This window comes from Phocoena phocoena, chromosome 14 (genome assembly GCF_963924675.1).
Source record: "Phocoena phocoena chromosome 14, mPhoPho1.1, whole genome shotgun sequence".
Taxonomy (NCBI): domain Eukaryota; kingdom Metazoa; phylum Chordata; class Mammalia; order Artiodactyla; family Phocoenidae; genus Phocoena; species Phocoena phocoena.
This window is the reverse complement of record NC_089232.1, coordinates 55,711,377-55,726,761: the sequence shown is the minus strand read 5'-3', so window position 1 is coordinate 55,726,761 and position 15,385 is coordinate 55,711,377. Positions and strand designations below refer to the sequence as shown.

Sequence of the window (15,385 nt, the reverse complement as noted above, 5' to 3'; positions counted from 1 at the left end):
CGGGCTCTAGGTGCACAGGCTTCAGTAGTTGTATCGCGTGGGCCAGTAGTTGTGGCTCGTGGACTTAGTTGCTCCGCGGCATGTGGGATCTTCCCAGACCAGGGCTCGAACCCGTGTCCCCTGCATTGGCAGGTGAATTCTTAACCACTGTGCCACCATGGAAGCCCTGATACTTCATTTTATCTAAAGGCATAGTGGTCTCTGTCCAGACATTATTTATAATGCTTCAAAATTAAAAGGAACTGTTGTTATGATTGCTGTTACTGAATTTAGTGGTGGAATTTTTCCCATCTGAATAATTAGAAACAAAACTTGCTGCTCTTTTGTCCCATCCAGTTCCATGAGATTAAGACAGTGATTTTATTTTTCTGCTCCTGTTCCATTGTTGCCACCCCAACCACTTCTTCCTACACACTGCACTGCTGCCACGTAATTCTTGCTAAACCTTTGCATTTGTCAGGTTCGAGACTTATCTTCTATTTGTTCATTTGTACATTCTATAAATATTTATTTTAGTGCCTGCTCTGAGCCAGGCAATGCTCACCTCCAAACTCCTCCAACTAACTGCGTGTGCTGTCCATAACCTGCCCTCCTCTCCCTTATCTATCCTTTAGTTGTCCTTCCTTAATTCCCAGTCTTTGCTTTGTACCCAGTATCTCACCATGCTCTTCTGAAGTACCATCTCTTCCTTCAGGTGCTCTTAGAACAGGGTCTGATAAGAGTCACTTATTCTGTAGTTGGATTTAAGTCATTGTTTTACCTGTCCAGAGGCTTTTTACATTTTGACTTTTCCTGTAAATGTGAATGAAGACATGTTTTTCAAAGAACTTAGAGCTTGCATGTGCAGGGGGTACTGGAGAGGAGGAGTGCCCCCTGCTGGTCCCTTTGAATTCTCACCAAACGAATGGCCCTCTGCCTTTCCCTCCCACCATCATACTGTCCATGCTCCTTCCCACCTCCATGGCAGTGCAGCTGTCACTCCTCCTGCCTCAACTGCCTCGACTTCTTTCCCTCAACATTCAGCTCAACTCATATTCTACATCCTCCCCGAAGGTTTTTCTCTGTCTGCTGTTCATTTCCCTTCTGTGAGTTCTTCTGCTATATGTAGTCACCATCGGTGAGATTGGCGCTTAATCGTTGTTTTAATTGGCTCATTTCCTTTTTCCTGGCTCTAGTGTAATCTTCAAGGACGCTGATAATCCTGTCACTTTCCATTTGGACAGTGCCTCGCAAAGAGACACCATTGGCATTCAGTGAATACCTAAATAGGAATGAGAACATGCCTAGGCCCATATAAGTATATTTATATTGTATCTCGCAACATTTTGCACTCATCCTTCGTTAGAAAAGGGAAACATGTCCAGCTTAAGGGCATTATTAGAATTTCTTTTTTAAAAGGAAGAAAAAGTCAGCCACCGTTTCTTTTCTATAAATGCTAATATCAGAAAAATTTTGATTTTTTACTTCTTAACAGGTGGTTTGTTCTGGATGCAGAAACCAGAGATCTAGTTTCTATCCACACAGACGGGAATGAACAGCTCTCTGTGATGCGCTACTCATTAGGTAGGCAGATTTACTCCCACTCCTGGCATTTACAGCATTTCTCTGTAATTGCATATTTTCACTTCCAGTAAAGCTGACTACTTTTTTCTCTACTCTCTAGAGTTGTTAAGTATTGAATATGTTTCCCCCAACATTAGATTAAATTCTGCTGCAGGAAACTGCAAAAGATCTGCTAAAGTTAAACAACATTCTAAATCATCAAGCAAACATAAATTTAGAACAAACTGTTACAACTGCATTTGCAATTGAAAACAATACAGTGCAATCAAATCCCATTTTTTTGGAACTACAAATACTTAGAATTTTGAATAGTACTGTATTAGGCTGAATGTTAATCTATTTAGCAACCTTTTCTTTGTATATAAGATAATAGAAAATAAATTATAGTAATATTCAAAATATACAAATTTTATAGGCCCTTCAAGTTCTTTAAAATCTAGTTTGATTTTTACTGGTTACATAGTAATGATTGGTCTGTTAATTAGATAAAATACTCAGCAACTCATGAATTTGATCAATTCGTTTAGCTACTTTGAATACTTCTTTTCATACTTTATTCAAAATGTTAATTAAGTTTCCATGATAGTCGGTTCATTTTTCCCGCTATTAATACGGTTTTGATCCACATAATTCTTCCCTTCGAGTGACATTTTCTTATATTCAAAAATATATTCCAGTAGTTGTTGGGTCAGTGTGGAGTCCAAATGATCTTTTTGATTTCTTCTGAGTCATTTCAGAGGAAGCTCAGAATGCTATTCTCTGTGTTGAACAAGGAAGGAAAAGTATTTGCTTCAAGCTCTAAGCTTGGCAAGAGTTGTCTTGAAGCAGAAAAGGTTTTCTGTCTTGGTTTGGCTTTTTTCAATGCTGTAATAGCAAATAACTACTGCAGATGTAGCATTTAAAACCCAAAGATCAAATGGACTTTATTGACCATCTGTTACGTGGTGAGTACAATGGTCCTTTGTGAGAGAATATGGTCCTTTCCCAAGAGAATGGACCCTGTGGTTGGAGAGATCACATGTCCTCAGCTGAAATGAGCAATTGTACACTCAGCTTGCCATATGAATACTGTATACTTAGACCCATAAAAGTAGCTTAACCTCCCTGGGGCCAGTCTGTCGCTAACTAGAAGGAGATGAGACTAAGGGAAGAGTCCAAGGCCCGTGAGCATTTCCAAGAAGGGATTGTGTACTCAACCAGATGACCATTTGGTTTTCAAGTATGTTTAGTGATGGAAGGAGTCATTCATTAAACACCAAAGAATAGTTAAGTTGATGAGATTTAACAACATTTGTAAAATATCATTTGGTGTAGGTCCAGTAGAGTGACAGTAAATAAACCTACCAGTGTATTTCTATATTCAACATTTTTTCCTGTTTCATTCCAGATGGCACCTTCCTGGCTGTGGGATCTCATGACAACTTTATTTACCTCTATGTAGTCTCAGAAAATGGAAGAAAGTACAGCAGACATGGAAAGTGCACTGTAAGTAGTGAAGTCAGTCTATAAAATTGTTGGAAAATTTCATTTCTGTAAAAAGAGAGTTAAATGTTTACATTGATGTATCACCTTTAAACTTAGCAGATTTAAAATTTAATCTCTATCTTTGAAACTGAAATTACCTGACAGTAGAATCTTGCAGTTCCCTGTATGCTCTAGAAAGGTTTCTCCTTGATGAGAGTTTAATATTGTTACCTCTCTCTCTCTCTGACTACTAGTTTTAATGCAGGTTCTTAAATCAAAGCTATTTTCTTAGGAAATCCTTAGAAAATAATGCTTTTTTAAAATGGAGTGAGTCAGAAATGGAAGGGTATCTCTAACATTTTAATCTCAATGTCCCATGATCCTGCCCATCCTTGACACTCTGCAATTTCCTAGGTGACCTCTCTAGCACTAAACGTAATTTATATGGAGGTTTGTCTGTATTAAGAGAATTAATAGAAGCGTATTTCCTTTAATTTACTGCATTTCTGATTGATTAGTTTATCATTTTAAGATGAAGATTAGATTCAATTCTAGACATAGTACTTATCTTATGGCTGGCAGTCTGCTAACTAGGGGAATGTTCTAGGCCCTGGGGATATGCATAAGATTTGCTCATGGTCCTCAAAAAGTACGCATTCAAGCTGAGAACAGGATGAGAGAGGCAGGAAGTATAGCATAGTGGCTAAGGGCATGAACTTGGGATCAGACTACCTGGATTTTCACTCTTGTTTCACCACCCACAAATGTGACCTTGGGCAAGTTATTTAAACCTTCTACTTCAGTCTTCTCATCTGTAAAGTGAAGATAGTAGTACTTTCTACTTCACTGGATTAAAACAAGTTAAGGCATATAAAATACTTACAATAGTGCTTGGCAAATAAAAAGTACTCAGTATATGTTAACTATGAATTTATAGAAAATGAGGTAGTTGGTATGTATGTTACCAGTCAATTTAGGATTAGCAAATTACTTGATGAATTAGTGGCACAGATCCTTTAACAGTCTTTTTTTTTAAATATTTATTTTATTTTTTATGGCTGCATCGGGTCTTGGTTGCAGTGCGTGGGCTTCTCTCTAGTTGTGGTGTGCGGGCTTCTCTCTAGTTGTGGCACGTGGGCTCTGTAGTTACGGCACATGGGCTCTGTAGTTGTGGCACATGGGCTTAGTTGCCCCACAGCATGTGAGATCTTAGTTCCCCTACCAGGGATTGAACCAGCATCCCCTGCATTGGAAGATAGATTCTTAACCACTGGACCACCAGGGAAATCCCCCTTTAACAGTCTTTATCACAAAAGAGTTTTAGGGGAATGAATAAAAGAATGAATTTTTAAAAGTATATACATAAGTAAAACCCAGGCCATTTTCTATTCAGAGAAGAGACTTACTGCTCTTTTTTTTGTTTATTTGCTTTTTGCTTTTTTTGGGGGGGATGGGGCGTATTTTGTACCATGTGCTAAAACCAGCGTATAAACTGATCTACAAGCAACTTTATAGTTTTATAATTTATCGAAAATATTTTCATTTACTTTGACAAAAATTATGAATCAATATCCATTAATTTATTTAAATACATCTTTTAATCGATTTATTATCTTAATACTTGGGAATAGTAGTATAATAGTGCCTCATTGTACAGCATGATCAAATGAAATATTCCACTGAAAGGAATTTTCAGATTACTTAAGTTTACCCTACCAGGCACCAAATTTTTCTTAATTATTTTTTACCCCAACCTTTTAAAAAAGTCTGTGTCTTAATAAACAGAGTATTATCAAATATAATTTAATCTTGTGGAATCATAAAATTTTACAGGTCGCACTATAGCACTTAACTTAGATCTCATTTTATGGATGAAGAAACTGAGTTTCAGAGAAGATAAATGGCTCGTCCTTGGTCACGTCTTGACATAGTGGCAGATCTGGGGCCTGAACCCTGTTCTCCTAACTCTTAGTAGAGCAGACTTCCCAAGGTACAAAAAGGCCTCAGATTTTTCAATGTGTATATCAGTGTACTGTGCTTTCAGAGTACAGCAACTGATGCAGAAAGGAAAGAGCAGTGTTGGACACTGGATAATGAGACGACCTTGGAAGTGTTGAGAACTGCCAAGTTTATCAACTGCATGTCACTTTGCCCTCTCCAGTTAGGCAGCTTTTATCTTTAGAGCATATGAAGTATTATTTTGAAATATCTTCAGGAACTGTTAAAGCTTATAGTACTCTTTGAGGCTATAATGAAAGGCTCAGCTACTCTGCTTTTCTAATTATCTTCTGTTCTGTGCTTTGCTTCCAGCTCTCACTTCTTGCTGTCTGCTTCCACCAGCTGGTCTTGTAGTCTCATATTAACTCCTTTTATCTGTTGTCTGCTATGATATAGGACAGAAAAAACTGGGTTAATGCTGGCTCTGCTGCTTACTAGTTTGCAACTTTAGGCAAGTTAACTTCTCTGAGTCTTAATTTTATTATCTTAAAACTGGAGATTATAATAGTTCCTACTTTCATAGGATTGTTGTAAAGATTAAAATGTGGCAACTAGACCTACTCTCAGAGTTCCAAATACAAATGCTGTTTTCTCTTTTGTTTCCAATATTTCCTGTTACTAGTTAACATTTAAGTGACCCTATAGCTTCAGAAACATACTGGGCTTAGAACTTTAGGAAGTGTCCCTCTAATAAATTGTAACCAAGCAGTTGAAACTGTCCCTGAGTGCCAACATAATAGCTCTGTGTTTGACTCCAGTTCCTGTATACCTTTAACACTGCTACTCAAAGATCTTAGCCCAGGAGATGGAGTGTAATGAAGTTGTAGTGATATACTAAAAAAGCATTACAGAGTCTGTTAGAATAGGCAAGAAGTGCTGGTAAAATAAGTGTTTTTTGGTCAGGATTTTGGTGAATGAAAATATATATAAGAAAGAGAAGAGTAAAAGACTTTTAAAACTGTCTACCTAGAAATCTCCAAGAAATTACCCATAAAACTAATGCAGTACGTATTTCAATATTACCATAACAGTTAGGAATTATATTGCAATACTTGGTGGCTTCAACAAATGAGGGATGTGTTCCCATTTAAAAGAAGTCATCAGGGACTCAGGGTCCTTCTTTCTTTCTACTCCATCATCCTCAATAAGGTGCTGCTGGAATTCCAGTCATCCCGTCCTAGTTCTAGGGGGACAGAGCAAGGGGGATAAAGACACTCTTCCTCCTAAGTCGATTTTTAAAGTTTTCCTGGAAGCCCCACTCAGTGACTTCTGCCACCCATAGCTGCAAAAGAGATTAGGAAATAACAGTCTTTTAGCTGGGCACTTAAGAGAATGTGGAATGGATAAACTATGCTCTACAAATCTACAGTCTAAAGATTGGATTGGATAGGCTACACTCTACAGTCTGCACTCTAAAGGTCAGCTTTCTCTCACACCAGCAAAGCACGTCAAAAATGTGATGGGAAAAAATCCTAATTGCAGTAGTAACAAAAACTGTAGATGCTTTGAGAATAGACCTAGCAAGAAAAGCACAGGAAGCTATGTGAAACATGGCTGAAACACAAACTAAGAAATGAAAAAATAGACACAACATATTTCTAGAAGAAAAGACTTCATAAACATGTCTGTTCTCTGCAAACTATCCTCTAAATTTGATGCACAATATTTATGAGCTTGATAAAATGGTTCTAAAGTTCATCTGAAATTTTCCTCATACCACAAAACTATCACAGTTGGCTGGGAATAGGCAGATAGACTAATGGAACAGAAAAGAGAGTCCAAAAACAAATCTGTTTATATGGAAACTTAGGTATTTCAAATCAGTAGAGAGACAGTGGACTCTTCTCAGCCTGCATTGTCCAGCATCACAGCTACTAACCACAACTTTGTTTGCGAAATTAAATACAATTCAGTTTCCTGGGAGCACTGGCCACATTTTGAGTACTCAGAAGCCACAGGTGGCTAGTTACTTCTGCATTGGACTGTGCAGACACACAGTTTCATCACTGCAGAAAGGTCCATTGGATGTCACTGCCCTAGAGGGTGAGGGGACACCTGGATACCTACTTAGGAAAAAAGTTAGTGCCCTAACTCAAGGCTTCCGGTACTTGTTTGAAAACTCCTCAGGTAATATTAATATACAGCCACGGTTGCAAACCGCTGACGCAGATGACAACCTTCCGTGTGGTTAACAGAGATTCAGCTGAGGTACTTCTTACTTTTCCAGAGTTGTTCTTAGGCACCGTCACTTGTGATGGTTACTGTGGTTACACCATTCAGCTGCTTAAAGGCAGTGATGAAAGCATCAGCTTAAGAGTACTCTGTTTCTGCTCAGCGAGGTGTACTTTTTGCTCCCAACTGTGTCTGTGCCTGTGGGGTGACGTTTGAGGGTGTTTTCCCCTGAGTCTTGTATGTGCCTTGCGTGGCCTAAGAGTTGGGTGAGACAGGGGTCCTCTGAGGTGGTCTGGGAAGGCAGCACCATAAACTCCCGACAGACAGTTGCATCTACTCTTTTCTTTGCTTGTTTATTGGACTCCACATCAGCGAAAAAATACTCACTTCGTTTTCCAATATAAATTGATAACTTTCCCCAAGGTCTTTTCTAAATTTGGGGGCTTTTCCTACTCGAGTTCTTTTTGAGAATACTTTATATTGATTTACCATCTAACTATGTTGTGTCCAACACAGATATGAATTACATGCATGTTATGTATCCATACGTTGCTTTTGATGCTTTTCTAAATAATAAAGTATTTTCACAAAGATTCAAACACTTTGACATGATTAATCTGGTTAAATCCTTCATTCATGTAGCACCAGTTTTCTTATCTTAGAAGCCTGGCGTCTCTGGATTCCAGAGCCAGGCATCAGATCCATGAACACTATGGAAAAGATCTGTGTGAACCCCACCCTCCTGCCATATTCAGAAAATACCCAAGAACCACATGTGTCTTTCTGGCATTGAAATTGATTTCTTGTTAAGTTGGGAGGTCTCCCACATGCCTAGCAAGTGACTCCCAACCTGTTTGCTGACATACCAGCTAATCTCCAGTGACTTCAGGAAGCTTTACAGGTCTCAAATTCACATAATTTAAATTCATTTAAATGTATAAATGTGGGTATTTGCCATGCAGCAGTTTTGTGGAGATATAGCTCCAGAGAGGTTTTAGGATATGTCATTTGACTTCAGAAGGCTACTGGAATAATTAAAATACTTTGTGAAAATCATTGAAAACTACACCTAAGGTATTTTGAATTTATTAACTTTAAAAATAAAAACCATGGGCTTCCCTGGTGGCGCAGTGGTTGAGAGTCCACCTGCCGATGCAGGGGACACAGGTTCGTGCCCCGGCCCGGGAAGATCCCACATGCCGCGGAGCGGCTGGGCCCGTGAGCCATGGCCGCTGAGCCTGCGTGTCCGGAGCCTGTGCTCCGCAACGGGAGAGGCCACAACGGTGAGAGGCCCGCGTACCGCAAAAAAAAAAAAAAAAAAACCATGTGAGCAGAAAGCTAGTAATTCAAAATGTACAATTGAAATTAAATGTTTTAAAACAGAGTGTAGGAGATAAAAGTGATTTTTGAGGCTCTGTCAGCTTTGGTGTAAACTGTAAGATCTGTGTGATTTATCTGCAGTTTATTGGAAATAATCAAATGCTTACACGTGAAGCCAACAAAATATGGCATTTGGTAATTTTTTTGTTTGAATTCCTGGTGTTAGTAAAAACCTAGGCAGAAAAAGATCACTGTCTTCTTGTTTAAGGAGTCAGATGATTATTGGATCCAGCTGTTTGGAGGGAGTGTGATGTTGGATAACTTTTCCCAAAAAATATTCTTTGGAGATAGGAGTTTTTTTAGACCTCCATGTGCCATGGGTACTGAAGAAGCAGCCCAGGAAAACTGTACTCTTTTTGTACACAACATGAAACCAGTACTTCATTATCAAAAAGGAAGTCACTCTAATTAGGGACACTAGTGACTTGAAATAAGGCCCGAGGTTGTGGTATCTGTTTCAGTGTCTTTTAAGAGACTGTCTTTCTTGGAAGTGTAGCACAGGTAGTAGTACTTGGTGCTGGTATCAAAATGGAGAGACCAGCAGGATACTCCCAGGTTCCAAGTGCCTACTGTTTCCACTGTGGTCAGATCTCTTCAGTTCCACAGTTCTAGCTCCCAACAAGATAGTGTGAAAAAGAACCAAAGACCTGTTCTGAGCCCTGTTCAGTTCCAGAGGCCGTGGTACTGCTCTCTCTACTTGAGGAATTCCCAGTGAATGGCTACTCGGAAGACAGTACTGGCTACTATGAGACTATTTATCATTCAGAACTCTAAACGCTTTCTAATAGTTGATGTGTTACTTCCTAGGGACATTCCAGCTATATCACACACCTTGACTGGTCTCCAGACAACAAGTACATAATGTCTAACTCGGGAGACTATGAGATTCTGTACTGTAAGTATGAATGAGTACATACGGCTGAGATGTGTCTGTCAGGCAGTAAAGAGCAGGCTGCGTGGAATCTGAATTGTGCAGCCCCTGCACACTGGCCCCTCTAACCTGAAGAAGCATGTGCTATTTGGAGCTGGCTAAGGAATGAGAATCTCAAAGTAATGAGTTCACTTGAATGTCATGAGAAATTATTCAGGGGGACTGATCCTGCTCTGAATGGTTCTGTATTTAACAACTTTTCCTGGAGGCAGGAAGGAGTACAATGGATGGGCATTATGCTTTTTAAAGAAAAAACAACTTCAGTGGGAAACAGTTTATAGTTCTATAAACCGTGTTAAACACTTTCTTTTCCTTTCAAGTGTGTCTTAACATTTTCAGTGTATGGATTATAAATACAAGTAAACGTGGCTAGTTTGAGTCAAGATGCATTTTCAAATACACTTGTACACTAGCACTGTGATTATACTTCCTGTTTCTAAATTTAAAGGGGACATTCCAAATGGCTGCAAACTAATCAGGAATCGATCAGATTGTAAGGACATCGATTGGACAACATACACCTGTGTGCTAGGCTTTCAAGTCTTTGGTAAGGACATTGCACTTGATGGGAAAAGGCGATTTGTGTTGTTTTTATGTATAATACTTAAATTTCTAAATGAAAAATAGTCTACATGTGTTTTTTTAATTTATTTTTGAAGTATAGTTGAATTACAATGTTGTGTTAATTTCTGCTATACAGCAAAGTGATTCAGTTATACATACATATACTTACTTTTTCATATTCTTTTCCTTTATGGTTTATCACAAGACATTGAATATAGTTCCCTGTGCTATAGGACCTTATAGTTTATCCATTCTGTATATACCAGTTTGCATCTGCTAACCCCAAACTCCCAATCCAACCCTCCCCCACCCTCCTCCCCCTTGGCAACCACCAGTCCGTTCTCTATGTCCCTCATTCTGTTTCTTTTTTTTTTTTAATAAAGATGCAGAGTGTATTTTTTTTAATATCTTTATTGGAGTATAACTGCTTTACAATGGTGTGTTAGTTTCTGCTGTATAACAAAGTGAATCAGTTATACATATATCCCCATATCTCCTCCCTCTCGCGTCTCCCTCCCACCCTCCCTATCCCACCCCTCTACGTGGTCACAAAGCACCAAGCTGATCTCCCTGTGCTATGCGGCTGCTTCCCACTAGCTATCTACCTTACGTTTGGTAGTGTATATATGTCCATGCCACTCTCTCACTTCTGTTTCGTAGATAAGTTCATTTGTGTCCTATTTTAGATTCCACATATAAGTGATATTATATAGTATGTCTTTCTGACTCACTTCACTTAGTACTCTTTAGTGTTATCACTATTAATGCACAGTTCAGAGAAACTGAATGTATTTACGATTGAACCAATATGAGGTTCTCTGCAGAATTCAGCAGACTTTTGGTCCCCAATAAATATGAAAGACAATTAAAAAGGAAAGGCATTTACATAATAGTATAGATTGCCTTTCACAGTTTTTTCCTGCAAGTGAAAATTGAAGCTTCCAAATTTGTAAAGGCATTTTCAAAATGACAGCTTTATCGAGACACCACCCACATACCACGTGACCCACCTGTTTAAAGGGCACATCACAGTTCGGAGCTGGTAGCACATTCGTAGGATTGTGCACCCGTCTTCACTACCTAATTTTAGAACACTTTCATTACCCCAAAAAGAAACTCTGCCCATTAGCAGTCCTCTCTCCCTCCTCCTTCCACAACCTCCCAGCAACCACTGATCTTCTTTCTTTTTCTAATGATTTGCATGTTCAGGACAGTTCATATAAATGGAATCATGTACTATGTGATCCATCGAAACTGACTTCTTTCCATTAGCACAGGTGTTGAAGGTTCATCATGTTGTAGCATGTATCAGTACTTCATTTTACGGCTGAATAACATCCCTTTGTATGGCTATACCACATTCAGTTCATCATCAGTTGATGGACACTTAGGTTGTTTCCACTTTTTATTATAAATAATGCTGCTATGAACGGTTTTCGTGCAGACATGTTTTCATTCTCTTGGGTTATACCTAGGAGTGGAATTGCAGGGTCAAATTTTTCCTAAGTGACTGCACCATTTACACTGCCACCAGCAGTGTATGAGGGTTCTGTTTCTCCACATCATTGTCAACAGTTGTTATTCTTTTGCATGTGGGTGTCCAATTATCCCAGTACCATACTGACATATAAAGGCATTTTCAGTAGACATTATTTAAAGATAAAATGTGGAGATCATTCCTAATCTCATGTTTTGGACATTTCTAGAAATCTGTCCTTTGACAGTTTTCTCAGTCTTTGCCAATCTGTAGGAATCCTTCTGAGAAAGTTAGGATTAAAAAGAGATGTTATACTCAGTAATTAGAATATTGGATATGGATGTGGCACCAGTACCTAAAGCAATTCCCAAAATATTAGGTATTTTTCCATTAACAGTGTATCTCTGCCTTCTGAAAAGTTGGACTCTCTCCTGCACTCTGATGGTAGATCTGAACATTTCTTTATGCTGTGTGCATTAGAAAAATAATCCATTATGGGTACTTGTTCGAAATACAACTGCTACTGAGATGAAGCCTACCAGGCTTGGAAGCAATTAAAACAAAATAACCCTGACTAGTCCATAATAAACAAATTCTTTATTCTGGGTGAAGCTGAAGCAGTGGCCAATAGCTAGTAACTTACCTTGTTATTTTAGTGAAACAATATTTAATTTACTTATTAAGAGATGTCAGTCAAGAAGTGTTTCATCTTTAGTGAATTTACAAAAAAAAAATTGTTCTCTAGAGCAGTACTGAACTACAGGAGGCCAGCGTCTCAACTGTTATGTATTGTATGTTTTTAGTCTAGTAGAGGTTTGTGCTGATTATGTTGAACGTGATCACCAGTGCCTCATAATGATTCAGAATAATTAAATTTGCTGTGTCAACCTTTGGACATAAGTAATGGTTTATGGAGACTTCTATGGATACCATGATAGACTAGTGGATGGCCTATACATTTCCATTAAGAATCTCTATGAGGTTTTTTTTTTAAGTGCCTGCCTGAAAGGGAGCAGAGTCCACTTTGAAGAATTAGTGCTATGGCATTGTTTCTGCACTGTGCTACAGAAATAACTGAAAATTTCCCCTCCAACTGGAAACTTTAAACAGGAGGAGCTTATGGTCAAGGTGAGACAAGCTAAAACTAAAATCATTTATTAGCACCACCTGCTGGTTACTAGTGAGTATTTTTGAGTCTTAAAGTTTAAAGTCTTAAATTTTCCATCTTGAGGTTATTTCAGTTTATTATTAGATTTTGGATAAAATTTCATCATTTGAATGAAGTATTGAGCCACTAAGAAATCTTTAAGGGAAATTTAGCAGCTAAGAGTTTGAACACGGATGAAAATTAAGATTCTAAAATAAACACACGTAGCATGGCAGCTTTATTTTTCAGCCTAATTTTTCTACCCCCCCCCCCCCCGCCATGTTTCCATATCAAAGGTGTCTGGCCAGAAGGATCTGATGGGACAGATATCAATGCACTGGTACGATCCCACAATAGAAAGGTGATAGCTGTTGCTGATGACTTTTGCAAAGTCCACCTGTTTCAGTATCCCTGCTCCAAAGCAAAGGTAAAATCAACTTAATGAAAACTAGTGTGATAGGGCCTTTTGTTTGGGGATAATTTTTGTTTGGGAATATATTGTGTCAATGGTGGGAAAATATTCATAGGGTTACTAATTACTGTCTGTGATACTACAGTGCATGGGGGGAGGGAATAGGGTCATCTGTAAGCATCCAAGCAGGCAGTGCTTGTCTTTTCCTTCCTCATTAATTAAGGTAAAGGAGAAGACAGAGAAGCGACTTGATGTTTTATTCATTTTTGTTTATTGTCCTTTTTTTTTTTTTTTTGATATCTTGGTAGTTTTGTTTTTGTTTTTCTTTTTGCGGTACTCGGGCCTCTCACTGTTGTGGCCTCTCCCGTTGTGGAGTACAGGCTCCTGACGCGCAGGCTCAGTGGCCATGGCTCACGGGCCCAGCCGCTCCGCGGCATGTGGGATCCTCCCAGACCGGGGCACGAACCCGTGTCCCCTGCATAGGCAGGCGGACTCTCAACCACTGCGCCACCAGGGAAGCCCGATACCTTGGTAGTTTTAAATTTCTTCTAAACATATTAAAATATTTTATTTTTGGTACATGATCAACATTATGACAACTAAATCGTCTCTAATCTTTCCAACCTAGTAAATTCTCCCCTAGCCATCTCAGTAGAATAGTCACTAAACTCTAACAAGTATGCAGAAGAGACATTTATTTTTTTACAGTCTGAAAGTACAGCTGTCCAGTTACTGTTTCTCTCACATAAATAGGTATTAAAAAGAAAATTACCGCCAGCTTTATTCCTCAGTCAGTGACTTGTGGTTTTGATCTGAATTACCTGTTTCACAAACTGAATGACCTCCCTAACCTAGGCATGTGAAGAATGCGTTTAATTTTCCTATCTGATTTATTTCACGTAGGCTCCCAGTCACAAGTACAGTGCCCACAGCAGCCATGTCACCAATGTCAGTTTTACTCATAATGACAGTCACCTGATTTCAACTGGTGGAAAAGACATGAGCATCATTCAGTGGAAACTTGTGGAAAAGTTATCTTTGCCTCAAAATGAGGTTGTAGCAGATACTGCGCTCACCAAAGCCCCCATCTCTTCCATTGAAAGTGTCATGCAGTCTGATGCTCCCACACCACCTCCTTCCCAGCCCTTAAATGAGACAGCTGAAGAAGAAAGCAGGATAAGCAGTTCTCCCACACTTCTGGAGAACAGCCTGGAACAGACTGTGGGGCCCAGCGAAGACCACAGTGAGGAGCAGAGCGAGGGGGGCAGCGAAGACCTCGGTGAGCCTGTTTATGAAGAGCCAGCCCCTGAGACGAGTGATGAGCAGAGCGAAGGCGCTCTTCCCGGGGACCAGCGAGACCCTTCGCCCCTGTCCTAACACCGGGACTTCCGAGTGACTCACTTTTTTCCTCCAACTGCATGATGTGGTCTTGTGATAAAGTTTCAGATAACAGGCCAGGAAGTGATGGAGAATCACTATTGATGGAGATTTTGGTTTCCACGTAATCTGTTTTCAATAGTCTTATCTTCCGTCTCTTAAATGCAGTCGACCTAAAGGTTCGGTTTGATGTGTGTTGAAAATTAACCAAACTTAATAGTAGGAAAAGACTGAAACATTAATTGTGTCTCAGAAATTACTGTGTACGTGAGTGGTATGATGTTAATACTGGAAACAAAAACAGCAGTTGTATAGATTTTAAATAAACCCCTCATTATCTGAGCAGGTTTTCTTCAGGAACAAGCAGAGGCATCACAAACACTGTTACTCATCTGCTGGCTCAGACTGTGCTACTTTTTTTTCTGATGCTGAAAATCAGAAAAACAAAACAAAAACCAAAAAAAACCCTCTTACTGAGATTCCCCCCCACCCCAAATGTCTAGTGGAAATTTTTTAGTTAAGAAAAACTTCATTAGTGCCATGAGCAGTGGTGTTGCCTTCTTAAATAATAACACCCTTTTCTTACGTAGCCAGCAGATGTCCAGATGTGCTTGTTAGTCTACCATGTAGGTGCTGCCTTTTCTAAGTCAGAGTCCCTTAATTTCTTGTGTGCAAATCTATTTTATCTTCGAACTAAGAAAGCAGTGGTTTGTTAAAGAGCTTTTAATGTATATTAAACCATTGATACTCCGAAATAATGGATTCCTCCAAGGATTCCTTTACTGGCCTAAACATTTTCAAATGTTCGGCATTCAAGTGAATGAACAGAAGAAACCGCACGCCTATAAAATTAAACTTGGCTAATCTTAGCTTAACCTTCATCATAATTTGCTCCTTCAA

The 15,385-nt window shown here is 39.1% G+C and overlaps 1 protein-coding gene across 2 annotated transcripts in view; it reads left to right on the top strand.

Moving 5' to 3' along the window:
* EML4 (EMAP like 4) overlaps positions 1-15,046 on the top strand; it is a 93,841-nt gene extending 78,795 nt beyond the window's left edge. Inside the window, exons 18-23 of one of the 2 annotated variants that reach the window (XM_065891354.1) lie at positions 1,475-1,563; positions 2,951-3,048; positions 9,385-9,472; positions 9,957-10,055; positions 12,993-13,123; positions 14,012-15,046. In XM_065891354.1, the coding sequence (XP_065747426.1) occupies positions 1,475-1,563; positions 2,951-3,048; positions 9,385-9,472; positions 9,957-10,055; positions 12,993-13,123; positions 14,012-14,485 (979 nt within the window). In that variant the 3' untranslated portion in view covers positions 14,486-15,046. The remainder of the gene's footprint in view (positions 1-1,474; positions 1,564-2,950; positions 3,049-9,384; positions 9,473-9,956; positions 10,056-12,992; positions 13,124-14,011) is intronic. The other variant, XM_065891355.1, reaches the window with a different exon arrangement.
* Positions 15,047-15,385: the final 339 nt, after the last annotated feature.